Source organism: Octopus bimaculoides, chromosome 6 (assembly GCF_001194135.2).
Source record: "Octopus bimaculoides isolate UCB-OBI-ISO-001 chromosome 6, ASM119413v2, whole genome shotgun sequence".
Classification (NCBI taxonomy): Eukaryota; Metazoa; Mollusca; class Cephalopoda; order Octopoda; family Octopodidae; genus Octopus; species Octopus bimaculoides.
The window spans coordinates 21,859,264-21,880,587 of NC_068986.1; the positions used below are offsets into that span (position 1 = coordinate 21,859,264).

Genomic DNA, 21,324 nt, shown 5'->3' on the forward strand with positions numbered 1-21,324 from the left:
ATATATATATATATATATATATATATATATACACACACACACAATGGGCTTCTTTCAGTTTCCGTCTACCAAATCCACTCACAAGGTATTGGTCGGCCTGAGGCTATAGAAGACACTTGCCCAAGGTGCCATGCAGTGGGACTGAACCCGGAACCATGTGATTGGTAAGCAAGCTAATTACCACACAGCCACTCCTGCTTATTTTAGACTCAATTCCTGCCCTTGTTTCTGGAATCTATCCTGATGAAATACTGAGTTGAACAGATTTGATCTTCTTTGCATTTCTTACTGTCATCTGTGTTCATCTGATGTGTCAGATGAACGTTTGTCTAATCGTTCTTTGAACACATCCACCTCTTACACCTCACAGATGTCTGAAGCCTATTGGCAAGGTACTGAAAATTCGTGGGCTTTTGAACTCTAAGCCATAACAATATTGGGTCCTTACTTTGGATGGGTCTTTGGTCTTGAGATCTTTGGTACTTTGCACAGATGCCCAACTCAGTGATGGATATAGCTTTCAGTCCCAATTTTAATTAATTTTGAAAATAAGGAATTTATCAAAATAACTTTTGGCATTATTAATCTGGTGTTTGGAAGGATTTCATTCAGATTATCTTAAAACAGGAAGTTTGTATCATAGAACTAAGGAGTGTTTCAGGCAGGGTGTGATAAAAAAAATTGGAAAGGTAAAAAAAATTCAAATATCAATTTCAAAATAAACGAATTGAAATACCTTTTTTCCAATTATATATTATTTAAATGTATAACTTTTAAAGACATTTAAATATATGGAATGAAGAGCAAGGGCCGTTCTTCAGTTATTTATTTAAAGCTGTATATGGCTATGATGCAGCCACACTTGGAACCCTATCTTGCTCCTCGGGACACTGACCTCCTGGAAACTGTTCGGAGATGTGCAACCAAGCAAATACCCTCCATCAGGCATCTACCATACTCTGAATACCTTGCTTCCCTGGGCAGAGATACATCAAAACACCCACAAAATTATTAACCATCGCGCCAACAACCACCTTGAGCACCTTTTTGAGCTCCATGTGTCTAACACATGTGGGCATACCTACAAAGTCAGAAAACAGCACAGCTCCCATGACTTTTGGAAATGTTTTTTCACACTCAGAGTTGCTGAAGCATGGAACAAACTACCTGCATCAATTGTTAGTTGCTGAGACACTGCATCTTTTAAAACCTCCATGCTTCCTGAAATTTACCAACACTACACCTGATACCCCACCCTCCATACATTGTTGTTGGCACTCCGTCGTTTACGACGTCGAGGGTTCCAGTTGATCCGATCAACGGAACAGCCTGCTCGTGAAATTAACGTGCAAGTGGCTGAGCACTCCACAGACACGTGTACCCTTAACGTAGTTCTCGGGGATATTCAGCGTGACACAGTGTGACAAGGCTGACCCTTTGAATTACAGGCACAACAGAAACAGGAAATAAGATTAAGAGAAAGTTGTGGTGAAAGAGTACAGCAGGGTTCGCCACCATCCCCTGCTGGAGCCTCGTGGAGCTTTTAGGTGTTTTCGCTCAATAAACACTCACAATGCCCGGTCTGGGAATCGAAACCGCAATCCTATGACCGCGAGTCCGCTGCCCTAACCACTGGACTATTGCGCCTCCACTACCCTCCATACATATGCACACATGTATATCATGACTCCTACACTATTCACTTTCCTGACTTTTGTACATAATTCTATGTACCGTACATGTACCTTCGATGAGCTGTAGGACACCTGAGCCCTATACACAATAATTTCATTATTGTTATTTTTTTAATTACAGTAATATAAAAAACAAATAACGCATAATTGTTTCAAATTCTGACACAAGACCAACAATTTTGGGGGAAGCAGGAGAGACAATTCCTTGGACTAAAGTGCTCGACTGATACTTATTTAATTGACCCTGAAAGAATGAAAGGTAAGGTCAACCTTGGTAGAATTTTAATTCATAACATACAGTGCCAGAATCAATACCACTAAACATTTTGTCTGGCATGCTAACGATTCAGCTTGCTGCCTTACCAATTATAGATAATAATAGTTTCAAACTTACCTGTTCAAATGAATTCAAATTACCCTCTTTGCCAAGCTTAACAATATCATCTAATATGTCTTTCTTTAATCTCTGGAATAACACAAAGTACAATTATAAACAAATATGCAGACTGAAATTAAAATTACTATTTTCATTTAAGGATAAGTAAACTGACAAAATATTCAAATCAAGATTTCCATTGGCAAAGTTCATAAACCTATTTCTTTCTATATTTCTGTTGAAATACACAGCCTTCAGTTCGGTTAATAATGGTTTCAAATTTTGGCACAAGGCTTGCAATTTTGAGGCCATGTAAAAGCACCCACTACACTCTCGGAGTGGTTGGCATTAGGAATCCAGCTGTAGAAACTCTGCCAGATCAGATTGGAGCCTGGTACAGCCATTTGGTTCGCCAGTTCTCAGTCAAATCGTCCAACCCATGCTAGCATGGAAAGTGGACGTTAAACGATGATGATGATGATGATGATGATATCATCATCATTGTTGTTTAACATCTGCCTTCGATGCTGGCATGGGTGGGATGGTTTGACAGGAGCTGGCCAGGCAGAAGCCTGCCCCAGACTTCTGTGACTGTTTTGGCAGGATTTTTACAGCTGGATGCCCTTCCTATCACCAACCACTCAGCAGTTATATACATATAACTGTCACTGCCTTGGTTACAACAACAAGGGTTCCAGTTGATTTAATCAACAAAACAGCCTGCTCATGTAATTAACTCCACAGACACACAGGCATTAAATTCAGCATGACACAGAATATGATAAGACTGGCCCAGTGAATTACAGGTACAACTCATTTTTGCCAGCTGAGTGGACTGGAGCCACGTGAAATAAAGTGTCTTGCTCAAGAATACAATGTGACACCAACAATTGAACTTGTGACCTTACAATCACAAGCTTAATATGCCAACCACTAAGACACACACACACACACACATATATATATACATACATACACACATATATACAGGCAGGCAGATAGGTTGAGATACAGAAGAGAACTTCTACCAGTGACTTTATGATATGAGGTAAAATTAGGTTTAGATCTGAGGTTTAGATTAAAACAAATACAAAATCATCTTACAGGGTCTTGAGCCATCTGTGCTAGGGAACAATTCTCTAAGCCATATTCTTGGGCAGCATATTTGGAGAGGACTTCTTCATCGGGAACACAAATTCCAACTAAACAAGACTGATACATAAAACAAAATTTTGAATTAGCAAACATTATTTCAACTATTCCAGTTATTATAAGAATTTATGGGTATAACAGGAAACAGACGGTAATCAACCAATATTTAAAGAGAGTCTTTAATATGGACAAAAATATTTTTGAAGATCATGTTATTATGGCTGGGTGGTTAAGAAGTCCAGCCCCCAACCACATGGTTTTGGGTTTAGTTCCACTGCAAGGCACTTTGACAAATGTCTTCTAATTATAGCACCAGGTTGACCAAAGCCTTGTGAGTGGACTTAGTAAGTGGAAACTGAAAGAAGCTCATCATTTATACATGGACACATATGTATATATGCCTATATATCTATATATTATTTATATTATTATATGACTGAACGCCACGCATCCATTTCCAAGTAAGTTTAATCTTAATAATTTCGATGCAACACTTATCCTATCTCTTTCTCTTTCCCTCTCCTCTGTCATTTCCTCTCTCTTCCTTTCTCTAATTCTTTTTATCTCCCCTTCTCCCCCTTTCATTTTTTTCTCTCTCATCCTTTCTCTAATTCTTTTTCTCTCCTCTTCGTCATTCACTGTCTGTCCCTCTCTCTCCCTCACTCTTCCGCCTTTGCTCTCTTATTGCTTGCATGAGACCATCAGCCATCTTTCTTTTCTTAACTTGAATTGCTTTCTTTCTTTCCTTCTTTCTTTCTGATCAGCCGCAAGGATAAGACGCATTCTTGTCTGTCTCCTGCCAAAGCTTGTTCCTCTGCGTTCAGCAACTCAACTTGTTCAGGCTTAGTGGCCCTTCCTGTTTGTTTTCAGACATGTCTTAGACAGGTTAGTATGAAAAGGGTTAAAAGTTTAACTAACTGCTGGTTGCAGAATGTTATAACTAATTTAGTACATGGTGCAGAAGAAAAGAAGGGGGAGGCAGCAGATGCTAATTTGGGGGTAGAATACCTGGATTCCTTGTTAATAAACACCAATAAAGCAAATCAATGAAATACTTAGAGAGCAAAAATTAATGTCCATCAGAAACTTAAAGCATATTACGATCAAGCTAACCAGAAGCTAGAAATAAACATCAATGACAAATATTACATAAAAGGGAAATCCCAACTTACTTGCAAACTATCTCCATGTACAAATATCTGGGCAACAAAACGACTACGAATGTAAATGTTTTCAATTTTTTCAGGAGCTATATATTCTCCCTGTTGAGATAAAAGATTAATTAAAAAATTACAATATATCCCATGTTAAAATTAAAAATATAGAGGAAAATTAAAATAATGAAAAAAATTGAAGCAGTATTAAAAAACGATTTAATTATATTTATTTTTGCATAAAAGTAGCATAAGATTCCTGTGTCACAAAAACCAGTTTTTCTTTTAAGATTAAATATATTTATAAACCCTAACAGCTACAAATCTTAAAAAAAATAATACTGCTTACACATAAGTATATACGAGTGGGTGCTGAAAGGCTCCTTGTTCTAAGGGTATCGCAAAAGGCTTAGTTGGAGGACCAATCTTCCAAGTTCCTTTACAGGGCTTAGAAAAACTGAAGGATCACTGCAAACAGTGTGTGAACCTGAGAGGGGAATATGTTGGCTAAAATCATAATTAACTGATCCACCTGTATTTTCTTTCACCCAAAGCCAGGAATTATTCAGCACTCATTCGTATATCTAATGTTTACACAGCTATATTTATACAACTCAAAAAAAAAAACACTATCAAAAGTCAGTACACCTAAATTTACTTCTTTGAACTTATTTACTCTAAATGCAGTGACATTTCACATTATGTTCAAGTGGTAACACTTTATGTATAGAAACATGGAAAGGGACAAAAAGGCAGAAGGTGTGTTGTGATGCTGTAAAACTAAAGTAACCCACTTGGACATTACTGTCTTTGAGTCCTAGGATTTGTAGGTCCAGTTTACTGGTTTCTATGGCAATTAAGAAACTGAAATCACAACATTCCCTTATAAAATTTTATAAATCTTTTTTGATGGCATAAAAGACATACAGGCAACTTAGATGCACCACAATTTCAGTAGTGCATATTCAAGAAATAAAAAAAAAGTTTTAGCACATTAATGCATGCCATGTAGGCCCAACTTTGTATACAGGGCCTAGGGTGACATTCTTTGAAACGAAGTGCATCTTTTATGCCATCAAATACAGTATTTAATGCACTTGGCCCTCCACTCGTCATTACTTGAGTGCAGGTCTGCTGCAAGATCTCAAACTGAGCAGTTTACCCAATCCTTTCTCTTCAGTACACCAGATGCCATGTGTTTTTACCATCGACAAATCTACCACAATTCAATCTAAACATCAGCTCACAACCCTCATACAGTTCTCTTTGCATAAAAGTCTAAGAACAAAAGACATAGGAGATGTCTCTTGTACAAACTACAAACACTCTTTAATAAAAGCGAAATATAACCATGTCTGCTAAATAGAAAAATGTGAGTAGTATTTTTTTTATATACTTTTGCTTTAGAATACTCTTCCAAAGTTATCTCACATTTCATGTGTTTAAATGCAGTGACATTTCACATTATGTACAAATGGTCACACTTTATGCATAGAAAAATGGAAAGGGACAAAGAGGTAGAAGGCATGTTCAGATCCTCTAAAAGTAAAGTAACCTACTTGGACATTACTATGTTTCAGTCCTAGGATTTGTAGGGCCAGTTACCTGGTTTTCTATGGCAAGTAAGAGACTGAAATCATAACATTCCCTCTGAATGAGATGCCAGTCATTAATTAACCATGCTCTTGCCATTATAAATTCATTAAGAAATGGTGGTGGACTAATTTTAACTCATAAAACAAATTATTTCTTTCCATGGAGACAAAGAAGTAAGCACCATTAAAACAGAAAGTTTAATTAAATATACAAAATTTAAAACTCCCATGTAAATTTTTTGAATAAAAAAAAATACGGTGCATAAAGAAGCATTACCTGTGATAGCTTAAAAATGTTTTTCTTTCTGTCAATGATTTTCAAAGTTCCATTCTGGAAATTAAGTGAAAATTGTTAAAGGAACAGCAAAACTTAGAAAATATAACTTGAGAATTAATAACTTCAAAACTGGCATTTAAGATATTCAATGATCCTAATGATTCATTTTTGTCCACCATTCTTGTACATCTCTCACATATCAAGCCTACCTTCTCCATCAACCTTGCTTATGATCCTACTTTATCTCCTGTATGTTTATAGTTCACAATTTATGAAATTCCTACATACTTACCTACCGCTCATATGCATATTGAGCAACGTCACTTTGCCAATAGCAGTAGGGCCCTGTCTTCTTCCCAACTAAAAGTTTAGTCTTAGCTAGGTTAACCATAAGGCCTCTTAATTCTAGGTTTTGCTTCAAGTTTGGAATTTCCTCTTCAAATCTTTGGTAGATTCAGCTAAAAGGAAGGACTGTGTCATCAGCATACAGAAACTCCCACCGTTATGGCAAGGGGGACTATAATGAATATAACAGGGTTGAGGACTGAGCTCTGATGTACACCTAATAGCTCATTGAATTCAGTGTTCCTGACTTCTTACAATCTGAATTCCATTAGCAGCTTAAATCTTTTATGATCATATTTTTAATGAAATACCCTGCCAGTATGTTACAATTAATTTTGAAAAATCAAGACTTCAAGAGGAATTTTTTTCAAATAAACTAACTTCTGTATTATCAGAGCTTGGAATAAAGCATGAGTATATTCACAGACATTCAATGTACATGTTTAATAAGTCTTTTTCTTCAATGACTGATATTAACAAAGAAAATAAAATGTTTGGATTGTTTTTGGATTCAATATTTCAAAGTAAGTACTTCCTAAATTGTTGAAATTAATCCAATACTTCAAAGAGTATAGTTCCTAGATTGTTGTAATGGATTAATACTCCTAAATGAATACTCTTTTAAATTGAAGAAACATTTATTGTTGTGACTGAAATATTAACACTGCAAATTTAAATGAAAGATTAAGATTAAAAACAGTTAAGGCTGTAAAACCTTGAAAAGATAAATCCAATTAATTTCTCAAAAAAATTGTTTGATTTCAACTTGACTGAGTTTTAGTAAGTAAAAAAAAAGTTTAACTTACTGGTAACCATTCACCAACATCACCGGTGTGTAACCAGCCATCACTGTCAAAAACTTCCTGGGTTTTCTCGTCATTTTTGAAATAACCACTGAATATGTTATCACCCTTGACACAAATCTGAAAATGAAGAGAAAGGATGCAATGAGTTTTAATAAAAATGCAAGAAAATTACATTTCTAAAACAAATATTTATTAAAACTGAAAATAATCAGTGTTAAAACAAAAAAATGAACATTAGAATTTTTTTAAAACAATTATCTTTGCCTACATCTCAAAAGGACTAATAGTCTAATATTGTTTTCCACTCGCAAGACACAGCTCTGAAGAAGCCTGTGATCTTTGGGCATCCTTAGGATTTGCATATTCATGCTGCCCCTTCTGATCGCTTTGGTACTTACCATCTACATGTACTATACTATAATGTAACACCAAGGCAAGGGTCAAAGTGATTGCAAATTTCTTTCACTGTAAGCCTCACATTGTGTTGTCTCATATAATGTGGTACTAGTCTATGGGGAGGTACATGACAAATCAGCTTCACCTCCTTTCTCACATCTACAGTCTTGAAAACAAGGCATGCTGTCCCTTAAACATTATTCCAACTGATGAAGGAGATATTATTTCACACACTATCCAGGGTCATGCATGTTATTGTTGTAACAACATGAAGAAAGCACCTGCATTTTTAGAGATGCAGAAACATGTGACCTTCCTACTTGTTTTCTCTTGTACACAGATCTCAGATGGCCGTGTTTTCCTTAATAAATATCTTAACCAGGTGGCTCTTTTCTTTATTAACTCAAGACAAACTACAACAGAAACAACAACAGTTTACATACCTCGCCTTTATTGTTATCAGCAAAATAGTTCATCTCAGGAATATCAACAAGTTTTATATAGCTGCAACTTAATGGTGGACCAACAACTCCTGTAAAGATAATATATCAAAAGGTGTATATGTGTATGTGTGTGTGTGTGTGTGTGTGTGTGTGTGTGTACATATATATATATAAAGTTGTGAATTTCAGGCAGTGAAAGACCCTATAACAGTTTGTATTGTTTTTTTTTTTTATATTGGTTTTGTCTGCAGAAAGGGTCTGTACCTTACAGCCTTTGCAGGTCCTATGAGATAGGTGAGATTGATGCCAGTAACATTCCACTTGAATTATTACAACAAATCAACAGTTAGTTATAAGAAAAATATTTGGAAGGAGGAAGGACTAACATATTAATCAATGCAGAACATGGGTGGAGAAAACCGAATAGGAAATGAAAGGAGGAAAGATGAGTAAGTCAGAATACCTAAATGAATACGACATGAGATTGGCCAGTTCTATAAAGCAGAGGTTATTGTATTCAGACCACAAAGGTTTGTCTGTATGGGCCTCAAGCTTATAGTAAATTTTTTCAAATTTAAAGGACCATTGAACAATTGATGGCTTTTAGACAATCTTTGGTGTTGTGATTTGTTTAATTTTTGCTTATATAAGCAGTTGAGGGGTTCAGGTAATTAGAGTAAGAACAAAGTGAAAAATTTTCAGAGAGTTATTACCTTTGTTGACAAGATGAGATTAGGGGGATTAGAGAATTCATGGCTAAAATATTCCTCTCAGAAGCAACAAAATGATGTAGAAACTAAACCTCAGGCTTTCACTTCCAACAGGAAAGGAGTTTTAAAGATCAAGGTTATCACAGATACATTGCCAGAACTGCCTGACTGGCCCTTGTGACGGTGGCTCGTAAAAAGCACCCACTACCCTCTCGGAGTGGTTGGCGTTAGGAAGGGCATCCAGCTGTAGAAACTTTGCCAGTTCAGATTGAGCCTGGTGCAGCCTCTGGCTCACCAGTCCTCAGTCAAACCATCCAACCCATGCCAGCATGGAAAGTGGACGTTAAACGACAATGATGATGATGACATTGTAAAACCCTGAAGGAAGCAAGTATTAAAAATACATATATCTTATTGTATTCCAGGAGGGTCACTATGCTAATGAATACATGCACTGGTTCACTTTCACTTTTTTATTGTTTATTTATCTATTGGTTAACCATTTAACCAATCAACTAATCCAGTGGTTCTCAATCAAGGTTCATATGGCCCTTAGAGGTCCATATAAGATTTTGTGTTAAAATTTACAGGCATTGAATTATTTGTACTTCTACAACACAAAATATTTTAACAATTTTTTAAATACAATACCTAATGATATTTGATAATAAAAATATAACAGGATTTTCTAAAGTCAGAATGGCTATGAGGGTCCATCAGAGTAAAATATGAATCAAAGGGGTCCATAGGGGAAAAATGGTTGAGAAAAACTAAACTAATTAATTGTTTGATTCAATCAATCAATCAATCAATCATGCTTGTTAAAGTCTTTTCATCACCATTCATGACCTCATCAATGACAATCAATTAACTGATTGGCTAAATAGTTAACCAATTGACAAATAGTATAAATAATGAAGTGAATGAGAGTCAGTGCATGTGTTTATTATTGACATAATGACCCTCCCAAGATACAACAAAATATGTTTCAACATACAAGTTCACATCACAAATCTTACAAACCAAATTAAAAAATGAAACATAAAACAAATCTTACCAATGCTCATATCACCAAGATGCTGAAGGGTGCATACACCATGGGTTTCAGTTTGGCCATAACCTTCGATTATCTTTTAAAGTATAAAAAAATAAGCACAGAGTGAAACAGTTTAGATTAAAATAGCTTATTTTAAATACAGTAAATAGCTACAGTGACAACTTTATTAGTGAAGGTAAAGTTATTTAGTGACCCTGCCCGTGCTGGTGCTACATAAAAACATCCAGTCCCACTATAAAGTGGTTGGCATTTGGAAAGGCATCCAGCTGTAAAAATTATACCAAAACTAACCTCGCTGGCGCTAATGCCATGTAAAAAGCACTGAGTCCACTCTGCAGAGGGGTTGATATTAGAAAGGGCATCCAGCCATAAAAACCCTACCAAAACAGACACAGTAGCATAGGGTAGTTTTCTACCTGACCAGCTCCTATGAACCATCCTACCGATGCATGCATGGAAGATGGACGTTAAACAATGATGATGATGATGATGATGATGATGATCCACAGTTCCCAACATTTTCTTTGCACCATGGACTGGTTCCATACAAGACAATTCTTACACAGACCAGGGGATCATGTGCATAACAAAACACAGTGAAGTGTGTAATACATAATTTAATTATTACATATATAATACGTATATAATGCAAAAACACCCTGCAGATTGTGACAACCATTAAAATAGAAATAAAATTTCAAAATTTATTCTTTCTGTGTGGCCCACTACCAAAGGATTTACGACTTGGCACTGGTCTGTAATCCCATGTGTAGGGGACCTTTGATCTAGATGACAAAAGGAATTAATAATACACAGATGGACTAAGAACTAATTATATATCTAAAAGAAAAAGACAGCAGCATAACATGGAGTGTGCAGATTACACAGGGTGAACGCTTTATGTGTGTGTTTGTTGTAGTCAAAGGTTTGTTGCGCTTAAAGAAGTGGGCAGGCAATTTGATAAGGACCCAATGTGCTATCCAGGAAATGAACCTTTGACAAACTTCATAACCATTAGTCAATATACCATCACAGTATCAATAGTACAATTTGTAGTCTTAAAATATACATAAGCAATGAAGCAATTTTTTATGCACTGTCTTCTCCCCTACAGCTTCTCTACCCCCTCAGTACCTCTTATCTTTCCTCCTCTGAATAACCCCCACCACCATCAACCCTCTACACTTCTCTTTCCTTCACTGACTTTCTTAGGATTCCTCTGCACCCTAGGCTACTCCATTTCTGTTCCCTTTATGCTACACCTTCTGTCCATACTTATTCATATTAGACAGCCTAGACAACCCAGTCCTTTACACAACCCACCCAACAAAATCTTTCAACTTTATCCCTCCCATTTCCTCAATAACTTTGTTCCTAATCCCTTCCTGCTTCCCTGTTCCCTGTCATACTCCTCAGCCTCCCCACTTACTTACCATTCCTCATCCTCCTGCCTAGAATCATTCCCCACTCTCTTTTCTCCCTCAGTCACTTTAGGCCCTTAGCCTTGCAAGTTACAAAGCAATCATCACTGCTGCTGATGCCATGAAAAAAAAAAAGAACACCCAGTACCCATTGTAAAGGGGCTGGCATTAGGAAGGACATCCAGTCACAGAAATAGGGTCATACTTGTCAGATCCCGTCAAACCATCCAACTCGCGCCAGTATGAAAGCTGGACATAAAATATTGATTATGATGATGATGATGCTGATGTGAATTATAAATATACAAGAAACGGTAACTTACCATGCAACCAAAAACACAACGTAAAAATGAAAGAACTTTTGGTGATAATGGTGCAGAACCTGTCGTAATCAACTTTGTACGTCCTCCTAAAGTCTTTTGAATTTCACGAAAAATTAATTTATCCCACCAACTGTTATTGCGAAGAATACCTCTGAAATAAAAGATATATAAGAGCATAAGTATTTCAAACGATTCTGGTCTTCATTACCATATATTTTCATTACCCAGTTGTAGACATAGATGTGCCATGTCCTTGCATGTCATAAGATGCAACTGAAAAGGTTTGCAACAAGTAGAAGCTCTGGCTGTAAAACACTGCCTCATGGCATGGACTGGATCATCATCATCATCAACTACCAAATCCACTCTATTACAGCCCAGGGTTAGAGTAGAGGACCCTTTCCCAAGGTGCTGCACAGTGGGACTAAATCCAAAATCACATGGTTGAGAAGCAAGCCTTCAGACCACATAATCATGCCTGCCCAATTACAAGAAACATGCATGTAAAAAGCACCATTCAAGCCTGGGTCATTGCCAGTGCTGCCTGACTGGCCCTCATGCCGGTGGCATGTAAAAAGCACCCACTACACTCTCAGAGTGGTTGGTATTAGGAAGGGCATCCAGGTGTAGAAACCTTGCCAGATCAGATTGGAGCCTGGTACAGCCATCTGGTTTGCCAGTCCTCAGTCAAACTGTCCAACCCATGCCAGCATGGAAAGCAGACATTAAACGATGATGATGATGATGATGATGAGATGATACAAATACACAAAGATGAACAAACAAACAGAAAGCCTTCTACAGAGAGAGAGAACCAAGACGGAATGTTTCTTTTACTAGCAGTAATTACCATATTTGATGGCCTATAAGACGCACCTTTTTTTACCTCAAAATGGCTTTAAAAAATCCCTTGCGTCCAATGCACTCAATGTAGGCTCAAAACTTGCTCAAAGCGGTATGTATGTTTACAAAACATGTGCTGCCATCTATTGGGGAACAATCGCCTACGGCATGTTTATATCAAATGTGGATGCAATAAATTGCTTATAATTACCGGTAATAACATAAAAGTATACAGGTAAGTGGAGGAATTAAAACCTTATTTTAGTGGTAATTTATTTTACAAAAGTATAGCCTAGGCTAGGGTGCATCTTATGCACTTATGTGTCTAATAGGCCATCAAATACAGTATATGTTTGAAAGCTATATTTCACTCACAAGTATTATAACTTGTTATTCTTGCAGATCAGTGGGTGGGTAAGTGGGCCTTGCATTCAATACAGAAAACATGTGTCAAGAGAATACTTGACCTTTAGAGTTGCTGAGCATGACACAAATATGGCTACAGCTAAAGACACCTTGCTAAAAACAAAAATCAAAATAAAACATCTTCTTCATTGATAAGCAAATGTTTTCATTGGTGTCAGTTCTAAATTTCAAAACAGTTACAAAGAAAGGTGTAAACGTTGGTTGATAGTGATCATCGAGACTTTAGTCTCTCTCTATCACCTTTCAACAGCATTATAAATGAAGAGACATAGGAACAATTAACAACATAATAAAAAGGTTTTATTTATGATGATGCTTGGTTTCACAATTCCTGTCATTCAGCTTAGCCACCGCTGATTAAGTTATAGTTGGTAATGGAAGGTTAAGGTCTTCCTTGATGCCTGCCAGAGAACGGTGTAAAAGTGCTTCGTGGAGGAGCGAAGTGTTGTCACGTAGAAGGTCTCAGGCTCAACTCACCGAGATAATGAAAGTAACTGCTTAAGTACGAGTTTTACTACGCATGCGCAACTCGAGGGGCTTCCGGTGGTGAAGTCCCCTGCGCATGCGCAGAATAGTACTTCCTCAATGGCGGCTATAATTTCGCGCCACTACAAAGGGAAAATAAACTTATTACATAAATCATAAGTTAAAAAAAAAACAGCTTACCTTTCCAATTCACTTGCTTTGGCAGATAATGCCATATTGAACACACATTGCTTTACTTTGCTTGAGTTTACTTTTTCTAAAATCTGTCAAAAAATATTTTTTAAATGTAAAATTTATTTAATAATGTTATTTCATTCACAGAAAATTTCAAATGAATTTAATCTGATTTACCTTGTATTTAATTGATATCAACATAGTTGCAGTAAATAAATGTTGGCGATTAAAAGAAACAGCAAGCATTTGAATTTTAACTGAGGGCAAAATATCTCAGCTGACTATATCGAAACAGTTTAAATTGAAACTTTTTATTGTTCTAATATGGAATTTGGAATGAGAGACAATTGGGAGCAGTTGTTTGGACACTGATGATTTCGCATGGCTGACTGGACATTCAACCCACTTTGGCAGCAGTACTTTTTGGCACAGGAAGCAGATATATACATGCACACACACAAGCAAATGCACATATAGAAACATACACACACATGCACATATATATAGAGAGAGAGAATGAATACAATTTATTAATTGAACCCAATTGACATAAATACTCTCCCTCTCTTCATACACATAAAGAAATATGCTTACACACTTAAATAGAGGAGGAATGGAGAATGAGAGTAACATTGAAGCACTTAACGTGAAACAAGTTAGCATTAAAAAAACCTGACCGGCCACCATCAGTTTGTGCCAGTCACCACTGAAACCTCGAGTGTTCTTGGACCTCACGCTTTCAATTTTCCCTGCAAAATTGGAGTAATTGCAGTGCAACTAAGAAATGAGCCCTGCAGAGTGGGGTGCAGTGAGTGTTGCTGTCCATTCTCCATGGTAACATCACTATGGTTATGTCAGCTAGATGCGGCTGAAAACACCATTTGTTCTGAGGTGTACTCCCTCCCTGCAACATCTTCAGCTTCTTAGCCTCCGCCCCTTTCCTTTTTTCTTTGTAATCAAATTGTGATTTAATCTTTATGTAAATAAAACTTATAAACTAAACAGATATATTATAAGAAAAACCAGTGCATAAATGCTATGTACAAATCTAACAGAGAGAGTGGATTATTAAAGCACTAATTAAGTACGGTGGGTGGGGTCAACTCTTCATACTCCCTCTCAGCTACAAGAGGACCATGAGAGACCACTTGCTTCTAAAATAATGGAAAAGGAGAGTTGCGTGAGGAGTTAGCAACAGCTTGTTTAGCATGATACAAAAACTGTCCAGAGAAACCAGAGGAAGTGGGCATAGAGGGACCAATGTGCCATGCAGTATAACAGTTAAAAAAAAAAAACACTAACCATTCAACCATCCAGTAAAAATGACATTCCATGCCAGAGGCACACATGACTGCATGGTGAAGAAATGAGTTTCACAACTGCAGTTTCAAGTTCAGTCCTGTTGTACGGTACTTAGAACCATCTATTATAGTCCCCATACCAACCAAAGCCTCGTAAAGGGATTTGTTAGGTAGAAGCTGAACGATTCCAACACTCTCTCTCTCTCTCTCTCTCATTGTGTGTGTGGGTGCTTATGTCTTCTTGTCTTGACATCATGCCAATCCACACACAAAACTTTGGTTGGCTCAAGGCTACAATAGAAGACATTTGCCAAGGTGCTGTGCAGTGGAACTGAACCTGAGACCACATGGTTAGTAAACAAACCTCTCAACCACACAGCCACATCTGTGCCTGTAAAAGAATTTTTAAAAATCTGTAAAATTCTTACTTTGTCATATAATCTGTTTAATAACCGTGGTACTGAGGGGAAAATAGTGGGCCTTAGAACTTTTATATCATCCATTAGTTTTTTGACATCACCACTGAAGAAACCAATGGAACCACCGGCAATATAAAGCATCACCTAAAACAAAGGAAACAGAAATTTTTATGAAAATACACGAAAATTCTAATATATTAAACTCTTGTATATTAACCATAAGAAATATATGCAAACAACATATAGTGAATAAGATTTGTAGGTTATGATGTTTGCATGCTTCATCTTAACAGTGTTATAGAGAAGGCATGTCATAATGACATCTATATGATGCTATGGCTATGGAATGCAGGCTACATTATTATTGACAAAATATTATTACTCTCAGTAAATGAACTTTGATCAGAAGTAATCTATGATGAGTTGTAGCAAGACTGTATCAAATATATGGAACGTATGTTGTCAATGCATTTATCAAGTACAGGTTTAGTTTATTTCTTCTAAACTGCCATCATTTTGATACATCATGATTATACCAGTATGCTTATAAATGATATATGTATATCTTTTACTTGTTTTAGTCATTAGACTGCAGCCATGCTGGGGCACTGCCTGGAATATTTAGTCAAATGGATCGACCCCCAGCACTTATTTTTTAAGCTTTGTACTTATTCTATTGGTCCCTTTTGCCAAACTGCTAAGTTATGGAGATACAAACTCACCAACACATGCTGTCAAGCAGTGGTAGGGGGACTGGAAGAGAAAGATACATACACATAGATATACATATAACAGGCTTCTATCAATTTCCATCTAACAAATCCACTCACAAGGCTTGAGGCTATAGTAAAAGACACTCGCCCAAAGTGCCACACAGTGGGACTGAACCCTGAACCATGTGGTTGGGAAACAATGCCAGTATCACCTGACTGGCCTTCATGCCAGTGCCATGTAAAAGCACCCACTACACTCTCGGAGTGATTGGCATTAAGAAGAGCATCTGGCTGTAGAAATTTGCCAGATCAGACTGGAGCCTGGTGCAGCCTTCTGGCTTGCCAGCCCTCAGTCAAACCATCCAACCCATGCCAGCATGGAAAGCAGACATTAAATGACGACGATGATGAATGAAGAATTTAGTAAAGTAACATTGCCATTATTAAGCTGGTTTTTAAAACATAAATTAACATGAATCTCTGAAAGAAAGTTTTAATTTAAATCCCCTTTAAAACAGGAAGCTTATGTCATAAGACGAAAGGCAGGTTAGTCTCAAAAGATTTAACTGTAAATGTATTATACATGTAAAAATAGTGGAGTAAAGTGTTGGCAATATACCGTAAATATACTTTGGAAATATACACTCAGTCAGGGTGTGTTTAATGAGTATGTGAAGTATTTCAGTTTTAAGTAAGGTATGTATAAAAAATCCAAGAAAAACACTTACTTGAACAAATCTTTCGTAGACGTGAGCTAATGGCAAGTAAGATATCATTACATCTTCACAGCCAATGATATGCTGCAGAAACACAAAAGGAAAATAAAATTAAAAGTTTAAGAAAAAAAAGTTGTTTTTTTTTAAATTAAAATAGTAAAACGAAAAATAATGTAAGAAAATCAGTGCTTTCATTATTTTTTTTTATCTTCTACTTGTTTTATTCATTGGATTACGACCATGCTGGTGCACCATAGTGAAAGGTTTAGTCAAACAACTCAACCCCAGAACTTGATTTTAAGTCTGATGTTTATTTTATCAATTTCGTTTGCTGATTTGCCAGGTAACAGAGATGTAAATAAACTCAGCATTAATACTGTCATGAAGATTTTGCTATATAGTGCAATAGTTGGGGAGTTTAGTAATCTCAATCATTTATGGTTAAGCTCCGGCCTTACAAGTCCTGAGGCTCATGACAGGCCTAAACCTAAGTAATGGGTGGGTTGAAGGAGATTTGACTGTTATGTCTAGATGGTCATTTGACTACTTAGAAACTCCCTTGCTAGCATGAGCAAAATAAGATGAAATAGTACTCTACTGTCTTTAGCCAACCATTCAAGTTTTCTTTCTCTCTCTCTATCTATCTATTTATCTCTTTCCAATTACACACAAAGGAAAAAAATATATTGAAAAAAAAATCTACCCACAAGGAAATATGAACTTACCATCTGTTTTATACTTGCAATAACTGCTGCTAACATTCCTTTATGTGTAAGGATGGCGCCCTTGGGGATACCTACAAATATAGATAGAAGTGATCATCTTGATCATAGAGAAGAAACATGGCCATATCAAAATATAAAAATGTCCATAATAAATATGTTATCAATCAATAAAAGGCTCAAGTTGGATTCTAAAATAGTTGAATAATTGACATTAATATGCTTAAATAAAAAAAAAATATATATCTCACAGCATACCATAGCATGCAATAAGACTTGAGTAAATAAAAAAAAAAGACACTTTTCAGTCATGAATGACCAATGGGATTGCACCCAGAAAGTTCCCCTCTGAGGCACAAGTCTGGGCAAGGTTGTTTATGGAAGACCAGCAGTCGCCCATGCATACCAGCCTCCCCTCTCCATACCATTGATGTTATCCAAGGGAAAAGGCAAAGGCCAATACAGCTTGGCACCAGTGATGTTGCAACTCATTTCTACAGCTGAACAAACTGGAGCAACAAGAAATAAAGTGTCTTGTTGCATATTTAGTCCCACATATTTATTCATGACCTTCAAACATTGGGCCTCACAGAGGCAATAACAGGAGACCAGGACCTTTGGAGATATGCTGCGATTGAGAAGCCCTGGCAACTGAAGTGAGATCGCAGCCACACATGTCCGGCCCTGTTAAGAATACTCCTGATGCATCAGGCGATATGATATGCTTGAGAAAACCTGTTGAGTCAAGTAAAACCAATATCGTAGCTGTGGTTAGTGCCCCCAACTGGCTCCCATGCCAGTGGCACATAAAAAGTACCATCCAAACATGGTCAAGTTTTCTTTCTTTCTCTCTCTGCCTGACTGTCCCCCATGCTGGTGGCATGTAAAAAGCACCAACTAAATGTGGTCGATGCTAGTACCCCTTGATTGGCTCTTGTACCCGTGGAACGTAAAAAGCACCATCCGAATGTGGCTGATGCTAGTACCCACTGACTGGCTCCTGTGCCGGTGGCATGTAAAAAGCACTATCTGGCCGTGATCGATTCTAGGCCCGCCTGACTGGCTCCTGTGCCAGTGGCACATAAAAAGCACACACTACACTCTTGGAGTGGTTGGCATTAAGAAGGGCATCCAGCTGTAGAAACATTGCCAGATCAGATTGGAGCCTGGTGCAGCCGTTGGCTCTCCAGACCTCAGTCAAACTGTCCAACCCATGCCAGCATGGAAAACGGACGTTAAATGATGATGATGTTTTGATTTAATCCTGCATCATCTTGCAATTCCAAGATTTCAATGGTGTGATTGCTTATGTTTAGAATGACATTGTAAGGTAGGTGCGAGAGACCAGATATGGCTAGTATGAACATAAACAGGTAGAATATTTGGGCTAGATATGGCATTTTATATGCTAAATCGTTAAAAACCTAAAGAGAGTGTAATTCAATAAAAATAAGGCAACAAAATGGTTACAGGGTATATTGTTTATGACATTTCATGATACAAGAATAAGTATTGACGTATTGCTGCTTTCAATAGTTTAATATTAATAATTTTTATGATAATACTTTATTTACAAACACCAAAAATGTCTAATAAATTTCACTTCCGAGAAAATATAATTCCATTTTTATTAGCCAAATATTTTTCACAATTCATAATACTGACCATAAAATGTAAAACTAACTTACCAGTTGTACCACTTGTGTAACAAATTATGCATACATCTGTTGATTTGCAAGGCTGAACAATAATAAAAACAGGATAAAATTAACACAATTCTTTTTTTTTTTTAATCAAGGGAAATACAGCTCATAAATCACTGAGTCCAATGGGAAGGGAAGGTGGGAGGTAGCCTTGGCCCAAATACTTTTAACCTCCTTAACAAAACTACTTGTGCATTTAAAGGTTGAATGAATATTATATAAAGAAACTATCTCTTTGAAATGAAAATAATTCCAAATATGTTTTTATGCTTACAGTTTGTCATCTTATGACTAACACTAAAACAGACACACAGATTTACACACATATAAATATATAGACATAGTAACAGTCATACAAACACACAGAAATACACTCATACATATGTGTGTGTGTGTGCATGTAATAAACGCCATCACCATTATTACTGTGCATAGTGTGTATATAAGTGCACACACACACACACACACGTACATTTTCTTTTTAGACAGCCCTTATTGGTGATGATGATGTTCTTAACACTGCCATCTATGAATAAACACACACATGTATGCACAGACCATTACAAAATCCACAAGTTCTTGCACATGTGGTGTACACATACATAGTGGTTGTAGTGTGGTTATGGTAGATGATGGCTGTTTTTATTTTTTTTGTAGTGTGATCCCATTTCCATCTGTTCATTTCCAAGAGCGAGCATGCTTGTATGGTTTTTGCACCACCAAGCAGCAGCCAATATGATCCGTAGCCTGTTTCTTCTTACTGGGTTTGAGATATCTTGCACTATATCAGTCTAAACCTGAACTGATCTCTGCATATCTTCTTTCGGCCTGTGTTGTTAAGCTCCCACTTGTAGCTCGGTCAGACATCAGTCATGTGAACAAGGTGTCCCATTCATTTCAGATCGGTATAGAATCATGCACTCTCGACATTTCTCCTGTATCTATCTCAGAGTGAACTATATCATTGGTACTAATCCAGACTGAAAACTACATATTTGCCTGGAGTATATGATTCTGGTAAACATTTTACCATCTGCCAATAGAAGTGTTATTCCTGCAGTGTCGTTCTTGTCATCTTCCTTTTGTGCAGCTCTACTCAGTTCATGACAGCCGTTTATGATCAAACTAACTGGGAGGTTGTCAGGGCTTACTATGTAGTTAATTCTGAGATGGCGAAGAGTACTTGTCTCTCACTCTCTCTCTCTCTCTAACACACACACACAAATTTCTTGTTTTGAGTAAGCATGTATATAACAGAAATATCTGCAAATATTTAAAAACATGCACTGATGTAATCACAGGAATGTTTTCAAGTTAGCAGAAACTATTGCAATACACACTGTTGTATTAAATTATTAACTAAAACTTCGTTGTAGTTGTTTAGATATTTAAAAATTGAAGTGAAAAATGAAAATATATATAAAAAGAAACAAATGAAATTTACCACAAGCTTGTGTGGGTTCTCTTCTCCTAATTTCTGGAATAGAATAAAAATAATATTAAAAAAATAGTAAAATAAAAGAATACCAAGACAAATGTAAAAGACATTATGTAATTAATGAGAAAGAAATGTAGTCAGAATTTTTTTAGTCCTGAAACTAAAACCTATCGAATATTGTTCTCTGTAAAGAATGGTCTCTGAGATTTTAGAAAATGGGACTTCAATATGTGCTACCAGAAGAGATGTGGTAACATAACTGACCCAGGATTGGAATATAAGAACATATATATTCAGCAGCTTTTGAATTTTGAACATTACATGACAACTAAGATCAAAGAAAGTATTCATTAAAATGAACATAGATAAGCCATGTGTCTACTCTATAGTAAGACACTTGCACGGTTGTATTTGGTTCGTTTACTGCAATAAATGTTAGCTGGACGCAAAATAGTGCTTGTTGTATTTATTTAACCATTGTATTTAGTTTATTTACTGCAATAAAAGTTAGCTGTATGCTTCCAAATGTTTATTATCCCTATTTATATAACTATCTTTAAAATTTCGACTGGGTTAACCTGGTTTAAAATGGGTTAATATATATATATATATATATATATATATATATATATAT

General features: G+C 36.5%; 1 protein-coding gene across 2 annotated transcripts in view; it reads right to left on the reverse strand.

The window, feature by feature from the left end:
- The window catches only part of LOC106881287 (long-chain-fatty-acid--CoA ligase 5), a 91,749-nt gene that overhangs the window by 734 nt on the left and 69,691 nt on the right, over nt 1-21,324 (reverse strand). For both annotated transcript variants that reach the window (XM_052968636.1, XM_052968637.1), the window contains 14 exons: nt 20,697-20,729; nt 19,238-19,289; nt 17,553-17,623; nt 16,840-16,911; nt 15,408-15,542; nt 13,685-13,767; nt 11,750-11,900; nt 10,006-10,078; nt 8,239-8,327; nt 7,400-7,516; nt 6,249-6,302; nt 4,395-4,484; nt 3,175-3,282; nt 2,089-2,160 (listed from right to left, as the gene is read on the reverse strand). In XM_052968636.1, the coding sequence (XP_052824596.1) occupies nt 2,089-2,160; nt 3,175-3,282; nt 4,395-4,484; nt 6,249-6,302; nt 7,400-7,516; nt 8,239-8,327; nt 10,006-10,078; nt 11,750-11,900; nt 13,685-13,767; nt 15,408-15,542; nt 16,840-16,911; nt 17,553-17,623; nt 19,238-19,289; nt 20,697-20,729 (1,200 nt within the window). The remainder of the gene's footprint in view (nt 1-2,088; nt 2,161-3,174; nt 3,283-4,394; nt 4,485-6,248; nt 6,303-7,399; nt 7,517-8,238; nt 8,328-10,005; nt 10,079-11,749; nt 11,901-13,684; nt 13,768-15,407; nt 15,543-16,839; nt 16,912-17,552; nt 17,624-19,237; nt 19,290-20,696; nt 20,730-21,324) is intronic.